The 13,105-nt window shown below is 52.6% G+C and overlaps 1 protein-coding gene across 2 annotated transcripts in view; it reads left to right on the top strand.

Annotated features, from left to right (window-relative positions):
* EXOC6B (exocyst complex component 6B) overlaps positions 1 to 13,105 on the top strand; it is a 311,133-nt gene that overhangs the window by 107,597 nt on the left and 190,431 nt on the right. The window contains exon 7 of one of the 2 annotated variants that reach the window (XM_066548850.1): positions 12,596 to 12,667. The exons of the other annotated variant lie outside the window; for it this stretch is intronic. Within the exon in view, the coding sequence (XP_066404947.1) occupies positions 12,596 to 12,667 (72 nt within the window). The remainder of the gene's footprint in view (positions 1 to 12,595; positions 12,668 to 13,105) is intronic. 2 annotated transcript variants of the gene reach the window in all.

Here is a 13,105-nt window from a genome sequence, read left to right as displayed (position 1 = left end):
ACGGGCTTGGAACTGGGATTGTGTCAGCAGAGCAGGCTGAAATCCTGGGACAATGGTTGGATTGATGATCTTGGAGGTCTTTTCCAGCTTGGATTATTCTGGGAAGGAGGTGAGGCCCCAAAGAGCATCGTGGAGGGTGGGATTTAGGGACGTCCTCCTGCCCTTTGCTTCCCAACCTGCAGCATCCACAGCCTCGTGCTCCTTCCCTGGGGAGATTTGTGGCTGGAGCCTTTTTTGGGAACCTGGTGTGTGGGTGATGACAGCTGCAGGGAATTACTCTGGAGGGATGGGGAATTCTACACCAGCCCTGACAAAAACTCTGTGGCCAGAGCAAAGGCCCCGGCATCCTCCTGCAGCCTCAGCTCAGCCTCTCTTCCTCTGGAGGATTCCAGAAGGGATAAAAAAAGAAGCTGCTCATTTAATTTCCTTCCTTGGAAGAGCCAAAACCAACAGTGTAAAACCAGACACATGGCAGGGGAAAAAAAGCCTTTCCAAGGCCTCTCCTCCCCTGGAGAAGGCTGGGATTGTTGACATTTCCCTCTGGGTTCCTGCTGCTGACCTTGGTGATCCCGAGCAGGAGCCAAATTAGCGGATGCCCCCGGCCCTGCTGCACATGTGTCCATCCTTGGGAAGCACCAGGGCTTTTTCCAGAGCAGCCTTTGGAGTGACAGAGCCAGGGAAGAGCAGCTCCTGCCTGGGATCAGGGAGGAGCGCATGGAAAATCAGGCCCCCAGGGCTTCTCCAGCACTCCTGCTGTTGTCCCAGAGTTCTGGAGCCTCCTGGGGCATCCCTCAGCTCCTCCATGGATGTGGCAGCCCCTGGGAGTGTCCTGGGTGGGCAGGACGTGGACGTGCAGCCCCTGGGATTGCTTTGGGAATGCTGCTGGAGCCGTGGTGGGGCCGAGGCTGGCAAAGCCCTCTGAGATCCTGGAGCTCCTGGAGTCCAACCACCCCCAGCACCTCCAGGGCCACCACTGCCCGTGTCCCCAGGTGCCACATCCTCAGGGCTCTAAATCCCTCCAGTGATGGGGACTCCACCCCTGCCCTGTCCAGTTCCCTCCTGTGGAGGAATTTTCCTTAATGTCCAACCCAACCTCCTGCTGTGTTCTCCTTGTGTTGTGCCATTGTGGGAAAACCAAATGAATTTGGGAAGACGGCCTTGGGAATGAGGTGTTGGCCTTGCTCAGGTCCTTCAGGTGAAGATGCCAAAAGGGAACAGCCTCAGGCGGTGCCAGGGGAGGCTCAGGTTGGACATCAGCAGGAATTTCCCCATGGAAAGGGTGCTCAGGCCTTGGAAGTGCCCAGGGAGGTTTGGAGTCCCCATCCCTGGAGGTGTCCAAGGAATTCCTGGATGTGGCACCCAGTGCCAAGGTGGGCATCGGGCACAGCCTGGACTGGACGGTCCTGGAGGGATTTTCCAACCTCAGGGGTTCTGGGATTTGAGCTGATCCTTGAGGACAACCCGAGCATCACCTCCCCAGGGCTTGTGGTGAAATCTGGGAATGTCCTCCTGGAAACCTGCTCCTCCTCAAGAGCGTTCCTACCCTCGGCTCCTCCTCTGTTGGTGCTGCCAGGTGATTTTTGGGGTTAAAACCAAGTCTTGGGGAATTATGAGGATTTTTGGGAGCAAACTCTGACAGGGAATGTGGCAGAAGGTTTGGGAAGGGCAGAAGTCTGCAGAGTCCAAGCACTGTTGATACCTGAGCTGCTTTTTCCTCTCTTTAGGTGTAAAAATGGCAGGTGAAGAGAAAAAGCAACGTGTGAGGGTGGAATTAGAGATGGGAATAACTGGGCAGGAATAACTCCGGGAATTTGTGATGCTGATAAGGCCCAGCTTTGTCTCAGAGCATTTTCTGAGATGTTTCAGAGAAAGGAAATGGTGCCAGAGCCTTCTCCTTGCTCCAGGTGTGTCTGGAGTGTAGGGATGGAGCAGCAGCACCACTCCTGCAGTGCTCCAGTTCCACTCTTGGTCTCTCAGTGAATTAATTCTCTCTAATCTCAGGGGTTTGAAGGAGGAGTGGAGCTTAAATGAGGATTTCAGGGTGGCTCTTGGGAGAATTGCTACTTTGCAACGTGGTGTGTGACTCACTGTTTGGTTCAGATTCTCTGTGATGAGGCTGATTTGCTCAGTACCCCAATGATTTTATTTAAAACTTCCAAATTTGGGGATTCCTGGTTGCTCCAAGCCCCATCCAGCCTGGCCTTGAGCACTTCCAGGGATTGGAACTCCACACACTAAAAAAACTAAAATTAAATATGAATTTCAGGTCAATTCAACCTTGGCAAAAATGACTTTTTCAGAAGAAATCTCTGTAAATCCCCTCTGATTTCTGACAAGGAGCTGCCATTGTCCAGAAATCCAACGAATGTCTGAATCAGAGGGGATAAAGTGGGAATAATTCAGCTGAGCAAATAATGCCTCTCCATAAAATGGCCTGGAATAACACGCAGAGGACTGGAAAAACACGGCAGTGACCAAGGAAAACACCATCACATCCATATTAATTTTTCATTTTCGGTTCGGAGAGAAGCCCTCGGTCACTATTAAAGTGTATTTTCAGTTTTTATGTTCTTTTTCATGCCCTGATCGAGCAAACCAGGCCTGTTGAGGAAAGGCCTTCAGCGTGCCCCAGTCACCTTGAGGGGAAATCAAGCTCATGCCTAAAGCTGAGTTTGCTCCCGAGCTCCTTGCTGATCCCAGCATCCCAAATTCCCGAGCCTTGCTGGGAAACTAAAGCTGAAATTTGGCATTGGCTGGAAATTTTGTCGTAGCAAACGGCCAGAACAGAAGAAATATTTCCCCAGTGTTGTTAAAATACGGAGGAATATTGTTTTAGGGAGAGCTTTTATTGCATTGTCTGCAGCCTGAGAAAGTCCAGAGCAGCGCAATCCGCCCGAAAGGCGTTTTGATGGAGCTGGAATTTTCTAATTCCTCGTGTCAGTGTGAGCGGGATATATGGAGTGCACACAGTGGGATTTTCAAAACAAGGTCCCTGGCAGCTTTAAATAATTATTGGGAATCGAGAAGAGATTAAACAGCCCCTTCCTTCCACCTCCCATCCTCATCCCTGCTCCCTTCCCTGGGCGGGAATCGGGGGTGCCTCAGGAAGCTCCCGCTCTGCTCTTGGCCAGGGTTGGAGGATTCCAATTTCCCTCCTGGGTTTTTCTCCCCTGGAAAAGCCCCCTGGAATGGCTGCACTGGGGAGGTGTTTACAGGAGCCCAGCCGGGGCTGTCAGAGGATGGGAAGCGGCGGCAGCCGCTGGATTTGGGAGCCCGGAGCTTCCCAAATTGAAATATTACAGAGCTGCCAAGGAGCTGGGAGGGGAAGGGACAGAGGAGATGGGGATTGGGGAATATTTGGGAAGGGAAGCGGATGGCGTGGATGGATGGATTTTATTGTGCTGGCACCGTGGGGAGCATCCAGATCCTGGGGGTGCTGGCAGCAGGAGGGGCTGCTGGTGTCTGGAATTCCCACTGGGATTCACCAGCCCTGTGTCTGCAGGGAAAGTTCAACCCCTGGGTTGGGAGCAGGGGTGGCATTGCTGACAGGAGCCCTAACAGGACCCAGGGTCACCATTCCTGCCTTTCCAAGGGGCTCATCCAGGGAATGATGAGCCATTCCATCATCCTGGGAATGGCCCTGGGATGTTCCACACAGGGGTTTTGGAGCAGTGTCAGGGCTCCGTGCTGCCTCTGCCTTTGACCTGGGATGCTGAAGGAAAACATTCCGCAGGGAAAAGAGATCAAATCCAGGCTCGAGGGCGGCTCATGGGATCCATCCCAGAGGAGCAGCTGAAGCCACAGGGAGTCTCCTCATTCCGTGTGCCTTTGGAGCAGAATTCCCTGCAGGATCTCACTTCAAGGAGCATCCCTGGGTGTTTATGGAGCCACACACGGAGCCTCTTCCAGGCTGCAGCTGCCTTGGAAAAACAATTCCCTGTCTCTCCATCTTTGTTCTGTGGAAAGGCACGAGCTGAGATAGGGAATTCACCCCTCCAGCCCCAAATTCCAGGGATTTGCTGCCCTTCCCACTGTCCCCTACTCTGGCTGTGCAGGGAAAGGGCACCGAGGTGTTCTGCGGATTTTTGGCTCTGCATGAATTTCCTGGCTGCCTTTTTTAGCCCAGAGGTTTTTGGGGTTTGTGTTCTCCCTGTTTTTCCCTCTTCCCCAGCTGTCAGTTCATCCCAGGTGTTTCTCTGAGCTCACATGGATGTCGCTCCCATTGTGTTTCCCATCATTCCAGAATGTGGAGTTTGGGGCGATGGAAACATCTCCTGCTCTGTGTCCAGGATGAGTCCCCATCCTGGGAGATGGAGAATCTCTGGAATATGCTGGAGTTGCTGATTTTCGGGGTCTCTTCCAGCCTCAGGATTCTGTGAATCTCAGCTCTGCTTTGCTCACGCAGGTGCAGCAGGGGAGCTCCTCCACTGAAGAATTCCCCTGACCCCGGAGCTCTCTCCCTAAAATGTTTTCCATGTGGAGCAGTGGGAAGCTTGGGCAGGATGTCCTGAGTTGGACCCACAAGGATCATGGAATTATGGAATGGTTTGGGGTGGGAGGAGCCTCAAAGATCATCTCATTCCAACCCTTGCCATGAGGAGAATCCATGAACAGGATCATCAGTCCAGCTCCTGAGCCTGACCCCAAAATCCCACCCTGTCCCTGGGAGCGTTGTCCAAACGCTCCTGGAGCTCTGGCAGCCTTGGGAATGTGCCCATTCCCTGGGGAGCCATTCCAGCTCCCAACAGCCTTCCTTCCCAAAGAGCCCAGGAGAGCTCTGCAGAGCCTTTACCTCCAAACCTCCCTGGGGAATCACTTTGGGAAAGCCTGGAGCTGTTTGGGTGTGGGAGAGGTTCTGGGGTGTAGAGCAGGACACGGCGGGAAGCACGAGGTGGAGCAGAGGGCTGGAATCTCCTGGAATCCCACCCTGGTTTTGCAGCTCAGCTGTTGATTTCCAGCAGGGCTGGGCCAGAGGAGCTCCCCGAGCCCGGGGAGCTGCTGGGCTGGGAGCTCAGCTCGTGTTTCCCATCGGGCTCCTGAGCTGCTCTCACGTGAGGCCGCTCTGGGAACGCAGAGATGAGAGAGCTGCATCCATCAGATTGCAATCAGCCTTCGTTCCTCCTCCTGCTCCTCACTTCTGAAGTTGGGAACAAACCCAACTTTGTATCAGCGATGTTCCTAAAGGAGCCTTCACTTCCCACTCTGCTATTTATAGAGGGCCCTTTCCTCGGCCATATGGAGAGCAGCTTGGTTTCCCCATCTCAGCAGCTCCTGTTTGATCTCTTGTGCATCTTCAGGGAAGGGGGATCAATAATTGATCCATTCAAGGCTGAACTGAGAGTTTAAAATGGCTCAGAGCTGGGTTGGATGGGGCTTGGAGCTCCCTGGAGCAATGGGAGCTGTCCTGCCCATGGCAGGTGTGGCACTGGATGGGCTTTAAGGTCCTTCCCACCCAAACAAACCATTGTGAATTCTCTGATTGCCACAGGCACAGCCATGAGATCTTCAGCCAGTTCTTCTCCTCCTCCTCCTGTTCCTCCTCCTGCTCCTTCTCCTTCACCTCCTTCTCCTCATCCTTCTCCACCTCCTCCTCCCACCTCCCCTTCTCTCCCACTGGCACGCTCCAGTTCCAGGTTCTTGCCCTCCTTCACATGCCCTGGCCCAGCCAGGAATACCTTGGTGCTTCTCCAGCCACCCCCCTCATTTTCCTGATGTTCTGCTGCTAATCCTGCTCAGTCCAGTTAAACCAGGATGAATTAATATTAAATATAAAATCAAGAGCTGATCAAGGGATCTGCAGGAACTCCCTGACATCACTGAAGTTCCTGAAGATTCCTAGTGGTTATTCCTCAAAAAGCTGCCCTACCTGAACTAAAGGTCATGAGGAATTATAATCAGGGTTATCCCATTTGCATTCCCACTTTTATCCATGAACCAAATCCACCACTGCTGCAGCCCCCTCTTGGTTTTTCAGAGGCTTCTAACAGGTTTGGACCATGTCCCAAGCCTGTCTTAAAAGAATTCCAGGACACCTCAAATGGCATTTGTTACCCTGTGAGTTGTGCAGCTCCATCTCCATGTTGTCCTTCTGAGAGAAAACGAGGAGTGCGCCAAGATTTCCATCAGCCCCAAAACCTTTCCACGTTCCCTTGGCTGCATCTCAGCCTGTTCTTCTGCTCCCCTCCATGAGTGACCCAGTTTGGAAGAAGCTGAAGGACTCAAGAAGGTTCTAGAGATGAGAGGGATGGGATTGGGCTGACCTGGATCTCATTTCTGTGCTGAGAATTCCATGGAGCTCCATCTCCACGTTGTCCTTCTGAGAGAAAATGAGGAGCATGCCAAAATTTCCATTGGCTCCAAATCCTTTCCACATTTCCTTGGCTGCATCTCAGCCTGTTCTTCTGCTCCCCTCCATGAGTGACCCAGTTTGGAAGAAGCTGAAGGACCCAGAGAGGTTCTGGGGATGAGAGGGAAGGGATTGTACTGACCTGGATCCCATTTCTGTGCCAGGAATTTCATGGAGCTCCCTCCCCACATTGTCCTGAGAGAAAATGAGGAGCATGCCAAGATTTCCATCAGCCCCAAAACCTTTCCACGTTCCCTTGGCTGCATCTCAGTCTGTTCTTCTGCCCTTCATGAGTGACCCAGTTTGGAAGAAGCTGAAGGACCCAGAGAGGCTCTGGGGATGAGGGGGAAGGGATTGTGCTGACCTGGATCCCATTTCTGTGCCGGGAATTCCGAGGAGCCAGGCTTCCACGAGATGACAGCTGCGACCCCGCTGTCACGATCTCTGAAGTCTCTCCAGAGCCTCCTTCCTTTGCCTGTTGTGTGCTCAGCGCCCTCGGTGGGTCCCGAGCTGGGGAAGTTTGGGCTGTGTTGGGATCAAAGCCGCGCTCGTGTTCCCCGCGAGTTTCAGCGGCCGCCGGGTGCCGCGGCCAAGCTGGAGCTGTTCCCTTTCAACACCCGCAGCTCCTGCTCCTTCCAGGGGTGATTAGGCACGGAGCTCGAGCGCAGCCGGCGCTGAGGAACTCGTGTGAAGGCCTTGGGACCGGGTTTTACATAATCATCAGGAGTTGCTTTAATTAGGCTCAGCAAAATGTTTCAATTTTCGAGCGAAACGTTCCATTTTTTACTGCCCTGCTCGGAGTCACAGCTGAGACGTGGAGGAGCTGTGAAGACTGAAGGAATTCCAGAGGGGAACGAGGCCACGGGGAGTGGCTTCAGGAGGACACATTTCCACCTCTGGAAGATCCCCAAATCTCCACGCACAGCAGCTCCTCAGCCAAGCACAGCTCCCATCTCCCAGAATCCCAGGATGGTTTGGGTTGCAGGGACCTTTAATCCCATCCCAACCCCATCCCATCCATGGGCAGGGACACCTCCCACTGTCCCAGGCTGCTCCAAGTGCCCAGCCTGGCCTTGGGCACTGCCAGGGATCCAGGGGCAGCCCCAGCAAATCTGGGAATTCCAGCCCAGCCCCTGCCCACCCTCCCAGCCAGGAATTGCTTCCCAATCTCCCATCTCTCCCTGCCCTCTGACAGTAGGAAGCCATTTTTCCTCTCTGATGTTTTAATTATTTTGAGGGGTTAAAGACTGATGCTGTGACTTGGCCTTCACAATTCTGAAATGAATATTCAGGATTTTAGCCTGAAATACGAATATTTAGATGCAAATTCGTCACAGACAGAGTGTTGGAAGGGGCCCACAGGGATCATGGAATCCAACTCTGATGGAACTGGGTCTGATGGTCCCATCCATTCCAGGGAATCATCAGTGCAATCAGGGAATGGTCCACGTGAACGTTCTGTGCAGCTGCAGGGAGGAACATTTAATTAATTCTGAGGCAATTACCCTGACGAGCCGGTCCAGCTCCGAACAGGGACATTTTCCCAGTTGCTGTGTGGAGGCCAGATGGGAACACAGGCTGCTATTAGGGCTTGGCTTGCCCCTCCTGAGGTTCCTGGCAGGTAATCAGTCTATTTTTCCCATTTGGATTTCGGCGTTCTGGGAATTAGGCCCACAGGGATGTCCAGGAGATGTTTCAGTGTGAATGGAAGGTTTATTTTTTTTTTATAGATTCCCACTAGGAAATATTCCTTGCCCTTGCCAAATACCAGGATGCAAATAGAAATCTCTGGGCTCTGTTTGGCAGCAGACGGAAAACTAAAGCAGGCAGGAATTACTGTGGACTCTTGGGATTTGGTAAAACCCGGTGTGGCTCACCTCGGTGCTGCCTTCCAGCACCGCTTCTCGTAGGGTCATGAAGGCTGGAAAAGACCTTCAGGGTCACATGGAATCATGGAAAAGAGCTCTGAGATGGCCGAGTCCAGCCCATGACCTCACACCACCCCTTCACCCAGACCATGGCACCATCGAGTCCACCCCCTTGGGTGACCCTTTGGTCACCTCCAGCTGTGCCCCAGCCCAGGGTGAGGTTGTTGGCCATGGTGACCCACGCTGGATCACTGAGGCTTTGTGCCACCAACACCTGCACTGACCAGCTGCAAACAGTCCAAGGGGTGCTGTCCTAACACCCCTCATCCTCTGTTCTCTGCAGTTCATGGATTATTTTGGGGTTTTTCTGCTCCTGATGAGGGTTTTTTTTATGTGCACCCAATGAGGAGTTGGGCATGGAGCTTATGGGAAGTGACCCATGGGCCTAATGAAGGCTCTGATCACCTGGAAATGTTGGTGCTGGTTGGTTTCATTTGTGTCATCCTAATTTACCACTTGGGTATTTGCTGGGAACTGGCAGGATTGGGATGAGGTGAGGCTGGGACATAAATGGGGGCTGGAAACACCAAAACCTCAGAACTGTAGAAGGTAAAGATTGATCACAGTGGGTTCAGGAATTTATTTTACATCTGATATCAAAGTTGCTGACGATGTCATTGGAGAAATTCCATCTCAGGTTGCCTCCCTGAGATCCTAAAAATCAGGATAAAATGGGAATCCATTGATTTTTAGGGAGTTGGCTCCCATCTCCTGGTGACCTGTGGTGGCTCAGGTGTCCCCTGGGTTGGACTCTCTGCTGGGGTTACAGGGAGGGCCCTGCTCTGTTCCCATCCCAATCCATGCAGGTTTCCAGGGAAAGGTTTGGGCCTCAGTGGGATCATTGGAAAGATGAAGGAAGCCCTTGCAGAGGTGAAGCCACTCCTCAGTCCTGTGCTTTCTGTAGGATTTCAGTGCTGTTCCCAAAGGTTTTATTTATTGCCTGTGAGGCTGCAGCCCCAGGAGCAGGGAATGAGGATAATTACCAGGAAATTATTCCATTCAGCAGGGCTGTGCTCCCTCTTTGGCTGCTGGAGCTGCAGTCTGGGAAGGGGAGCTCATTCCTGACCATTCCCAAGGAGGGCAGGGGCAGGATCAGGGATTTCCTGCATGGAGATCCCAGCGCTCCCTGTGCCCAGGAGCTGCCTGGGGTGGACGTGGATCAGAGGCCCTTGGGACCTCCTGGACGTTGGGTTTTTGTTGTAGGAAACCAGGATCAGTAAAAAACCTCGGGCACTGAGGAGTTGATGTTAACCCTGAGACAGCTGCAAAGCATCTGATCCCAAAAAATGCTGTTTGATGGCTTTGGAGTGTTCAGGAACATGGAATATCCCTGGTTTGGGTGTGGCACAGTCTGTCAGCTGCAGACTTCCTGGGATTTGCACAATCCAGGCAATCACAGAGAGGTTTGGGAAGGGATGTTAAGGATCATCTCCTCCCATGGGCAGGGCCACCTCCCTCTATCCCAGGTGGATCCAAGCCCAATGTCCAGCCTGGCCTTGGGCACTGCCAGGGATCCAGGGACAGCCACAGCAAATCTGGGCACCCTGTGCCAGGATCCCTTGGAAACACCTCAGGGTACAGAGAGAGTGTCTGGATAGGATGGAGTTAAATAAGTTTTGATGTGAAATCAGTTCCAATGGATTTAGGATGTCCAAAAGGAATGGATTTTCTTATGGCCAAAATCCATACAGGAACAGAGGGAGCTGCTTTCCTCTCTCTCCTTTGTGGGGAGGGGCATCTTCTAAATAAAATGTTTACTTGGTCTTTTGCCCTTTCCTCCTGAGCTGCTGCACCTTTCAGGATGTGGAATGGAACAGTTCAGGGAGAAGATTCCGGCGGAGCGACGTCCTGAGCAATCCCTCTGGAATGTCCTCCTGGCAGGTGTTGGTTTGGCTCCACCTGCAGAGCTTCACTTCAGGCCACAGAATGATCACCTCTGGGCACTTTTGGGGTTTGTGCAGGGGTTGTCCTCGCCTCACTGGAGCTGGACAAAGATGGGACAGTTGGAATCTTTATCGGTGTTGGAAGCAGGATTTGTGGGGCTTGAGGGATTTATTTGATTTCCCAAAGAAGGGAGTTTTGGTTTGTGTTTAGAGAGCACTGATTGTAGCCACTGTTTAAAATAGGCAGCCAGGGGTTGAGGAGTTGAAGGTCAAGGCTGGGTCAGGGTTTGGGAGTGGAGCAAAGACCTCCAGGGATGATCCATCCAGGCTTGTGGTGGCCATTGCATCATCCCTGGAGAACCTTCACAATCCCAGTGAGTCATTTTCTCTAAAACTCCACGTTCCAACCACAACCCCTGACCTCGAGGTGGGCATTCATCAGTGGCCAGCTCCTCGTCTGCATTGTTTGGGATCCAGGACTACCTGAGCTCCCTGAAACCTCACGTAGGAACAGTGGGTTCAAACTTGTTTTTCTTCTTGTGGCGAAGACCAAATTTCAAAAGCCGAGAGGAGCTGAAAGGGGAGGGAAGCTGAGCTCCAGCTGGGGCAGCCAAGGATCTGGGAGCTGTGATTTGGGCTCTGATAACGCTCCCTGTGTGGCCCTGGGTGAGCTGCTAATCCAGGGGTGCCTCCCTGTGCCAAGCTGTCCAGGAGCTCCCGCTGGAACCGGGCGTTGTTAACAGCCCGTTAATGTAAATAGGGAATAATTCCGGGCTTTTTATGGGTGTTTTGTTCATGACCAAGGGTGGCTGCGTTCAGGGGAGATGCCCATTTTCCAGACCTCCTTCATTTCACTCCTGGGAGATGTTTCTGACTCTTCCAGAGAGGATTTTTCTTGACTCATGGCCACGGCTGCGGCGCTCGGTGCCGCCAAGTTCAATGTTCTCCTGGATGGGATAAACGTGTTTATGGATTTTGATGGAACTGGGAAATTCTTGGAGTGCTGAACTTGCTGCCTTACGGGAAAAGGAATCAAGGTCTGACTCATGGAGAGCCTGACCCTGGGGGAGAGGGTGGCCTTGGACACCAGGGCTTGGCTGAGTCAGAAAGGGTTTTTTGGTTGTCTTGGGCATGGGTTTATTTTGGGAATGATCCCACTGCTGGTATCAGTTGGGGCCCTGAAGGATGAGACGTGGCCTCGGTGCCCCTCTCTGAATTTTCTCTCTTTGTTCCTCTGTATATTTACATTTTTTCCTCACCAAACCATTTCCAGGGTTAAGGGTTCTCTGTCTGTTCTCACTCCAGACCGAGGTGTTTGGGCAGCTTGAAAAGCACAAGATTTTTTACAGTAAAATTCACTTCAAATGATTTCAGTGTTCACAACATCTGAGACTTCAGCACAGTGAGCCCAGCCAGGGCCCAGCGGTGTCAGTTCTGTGCTCTGGGTTTGTTCCAGGTGCAGAAACAGCTCAAGGTGTAACAATGATGATTTTCTCATCTCCAGCCCTTGAAACTCTGGCATTTCATGGAATCATGGAATGGGTTGGGATGGAAGGGATCCCATTCCCATCCTACCCCATCCATGGCAGGGACACCTCCCACTGTCCCAGGTGGATCCAAGCCCCAGTGTCCAACCTGGCCTTGGGCACTGCCAGGGATCCAGGGGCAGCCCCAGCTGCTCTGGGAATTGCAGCCCAGGCAGGAATTCCTTGCCAAGATCCCAGCCCAATCTCCCCTTTCCCAGTGGGAGCCATTCCCTGGCTCCTGTCCCTGCAGGCCTTGTCCCCAGCCCCTCTGCAGCTCTCCTGGAGCCCCTGCAGGCCCTGCCAGGGGCTCTGAGCTCTGCCTGGAGCCTTCCCTTCTCCAGGGGAGCATTCCCAGCTCTGCCAGCCTGGCTCCAGAGCAGAGGGGCTCCAGCCCTGCAGCAGCTCCGGGGCCTCCTCTGGGCTCTCTCCAGCAGCTCCACGTCCTCCTGCTGTTGGCCCCAGGGCTGGGGCAGCTCTGCAGGTGGGCTCTCACCTCAGGGAGGGGCACAGGGACACAATTCCCACCTTGCCTGTGGCATCAGCCAGGCCTGAGCAGGGGGCTCTGGGCTGGGCCGTTCCAGCCTCATCCACAACATCCCAAATCCCTCTCCTTAGCTCATCTCAATCCTTTCTCCTCCCAGCCTGGATGTGTTGCCCTGAGCCTGGTGCAGGATTTTGCACTTGTCCTTGTCCCTCAGCCCAGTCCTGCCAGGTGTAGCAGTTCTGGGTTCAATTTCCCTTTTCTTGCTGCCTTCAGTTGCACAAATTCCTTGATCCCATGTTTTTGTCAGCTTTCTGCCCTCTTTGCTTCTTCCCCTTTTCAGGAATTTTCCTTGCCTGTCTGCTCTCTGTCTTTCTGCTTTGTTGCTGTTCCCTCCTCTTATTAATGTTTATTCCCTTCATTCCCTAAAGGATTGCAGATTCAATCAGTGGAAAATAATTGCCAGGATATTCTTCAGTCTCCTGCTCTCTCCAAATGTTCAGGTACTTTGCACTGGTCACTAATTCCCTCTCCTGGAGAATAACCTGGGCCTAATTCCCAATTTTTTGGCTTTCTTTGGCCTCCTGGGGTTGTTTTTGTGGCACTAAACTGCAAATCTGAGGACTTACACCTCACTAACCTTTGCTGTGCTTACAAATCAGCTTTCCAGTGGAAAAAATTCCAGTTTTCCATTCTGGGCATCTGCTGGGGTTTGAAATGAGAGGTTTTCCAGCAAACTTCTGGAATTTGGATGTCAGAACCGAGTCCAGTCTTTCAGTCTTTCAGTCACACCAACTTTTCTGTGGTTGTACCTCTGACCTGGACAATCTGCTCATCCAAAATGTGTTTTTCCTGCCCCTGGATTGCAATCCAAGGGGATCTGTGATCTCCGTGGCTGTGATTCCATCACCTCTCTCAGCTGATCACAAAATTGAGATTTT

The sequence above is a fragment of the Molothrus aeneus genome, chromosome 4 (assembly GCF_037042795.1).
Source record: "Molothrus aeneus isolate 106 chromosome 4, BPBGC_Maene_1.0, whole genome shotgun sequence".
NCBI classification, from domain to species: Eukaryota; Metazoa; Chordata; class Aves; order Passeriformes; family Icteridae; genus Molothrus; species Molothrus aeneus.
Note: the sequence above shows the minus strand (reverse complement) of the source record. Positions and strands in the feature narration are given on the sequence as shown.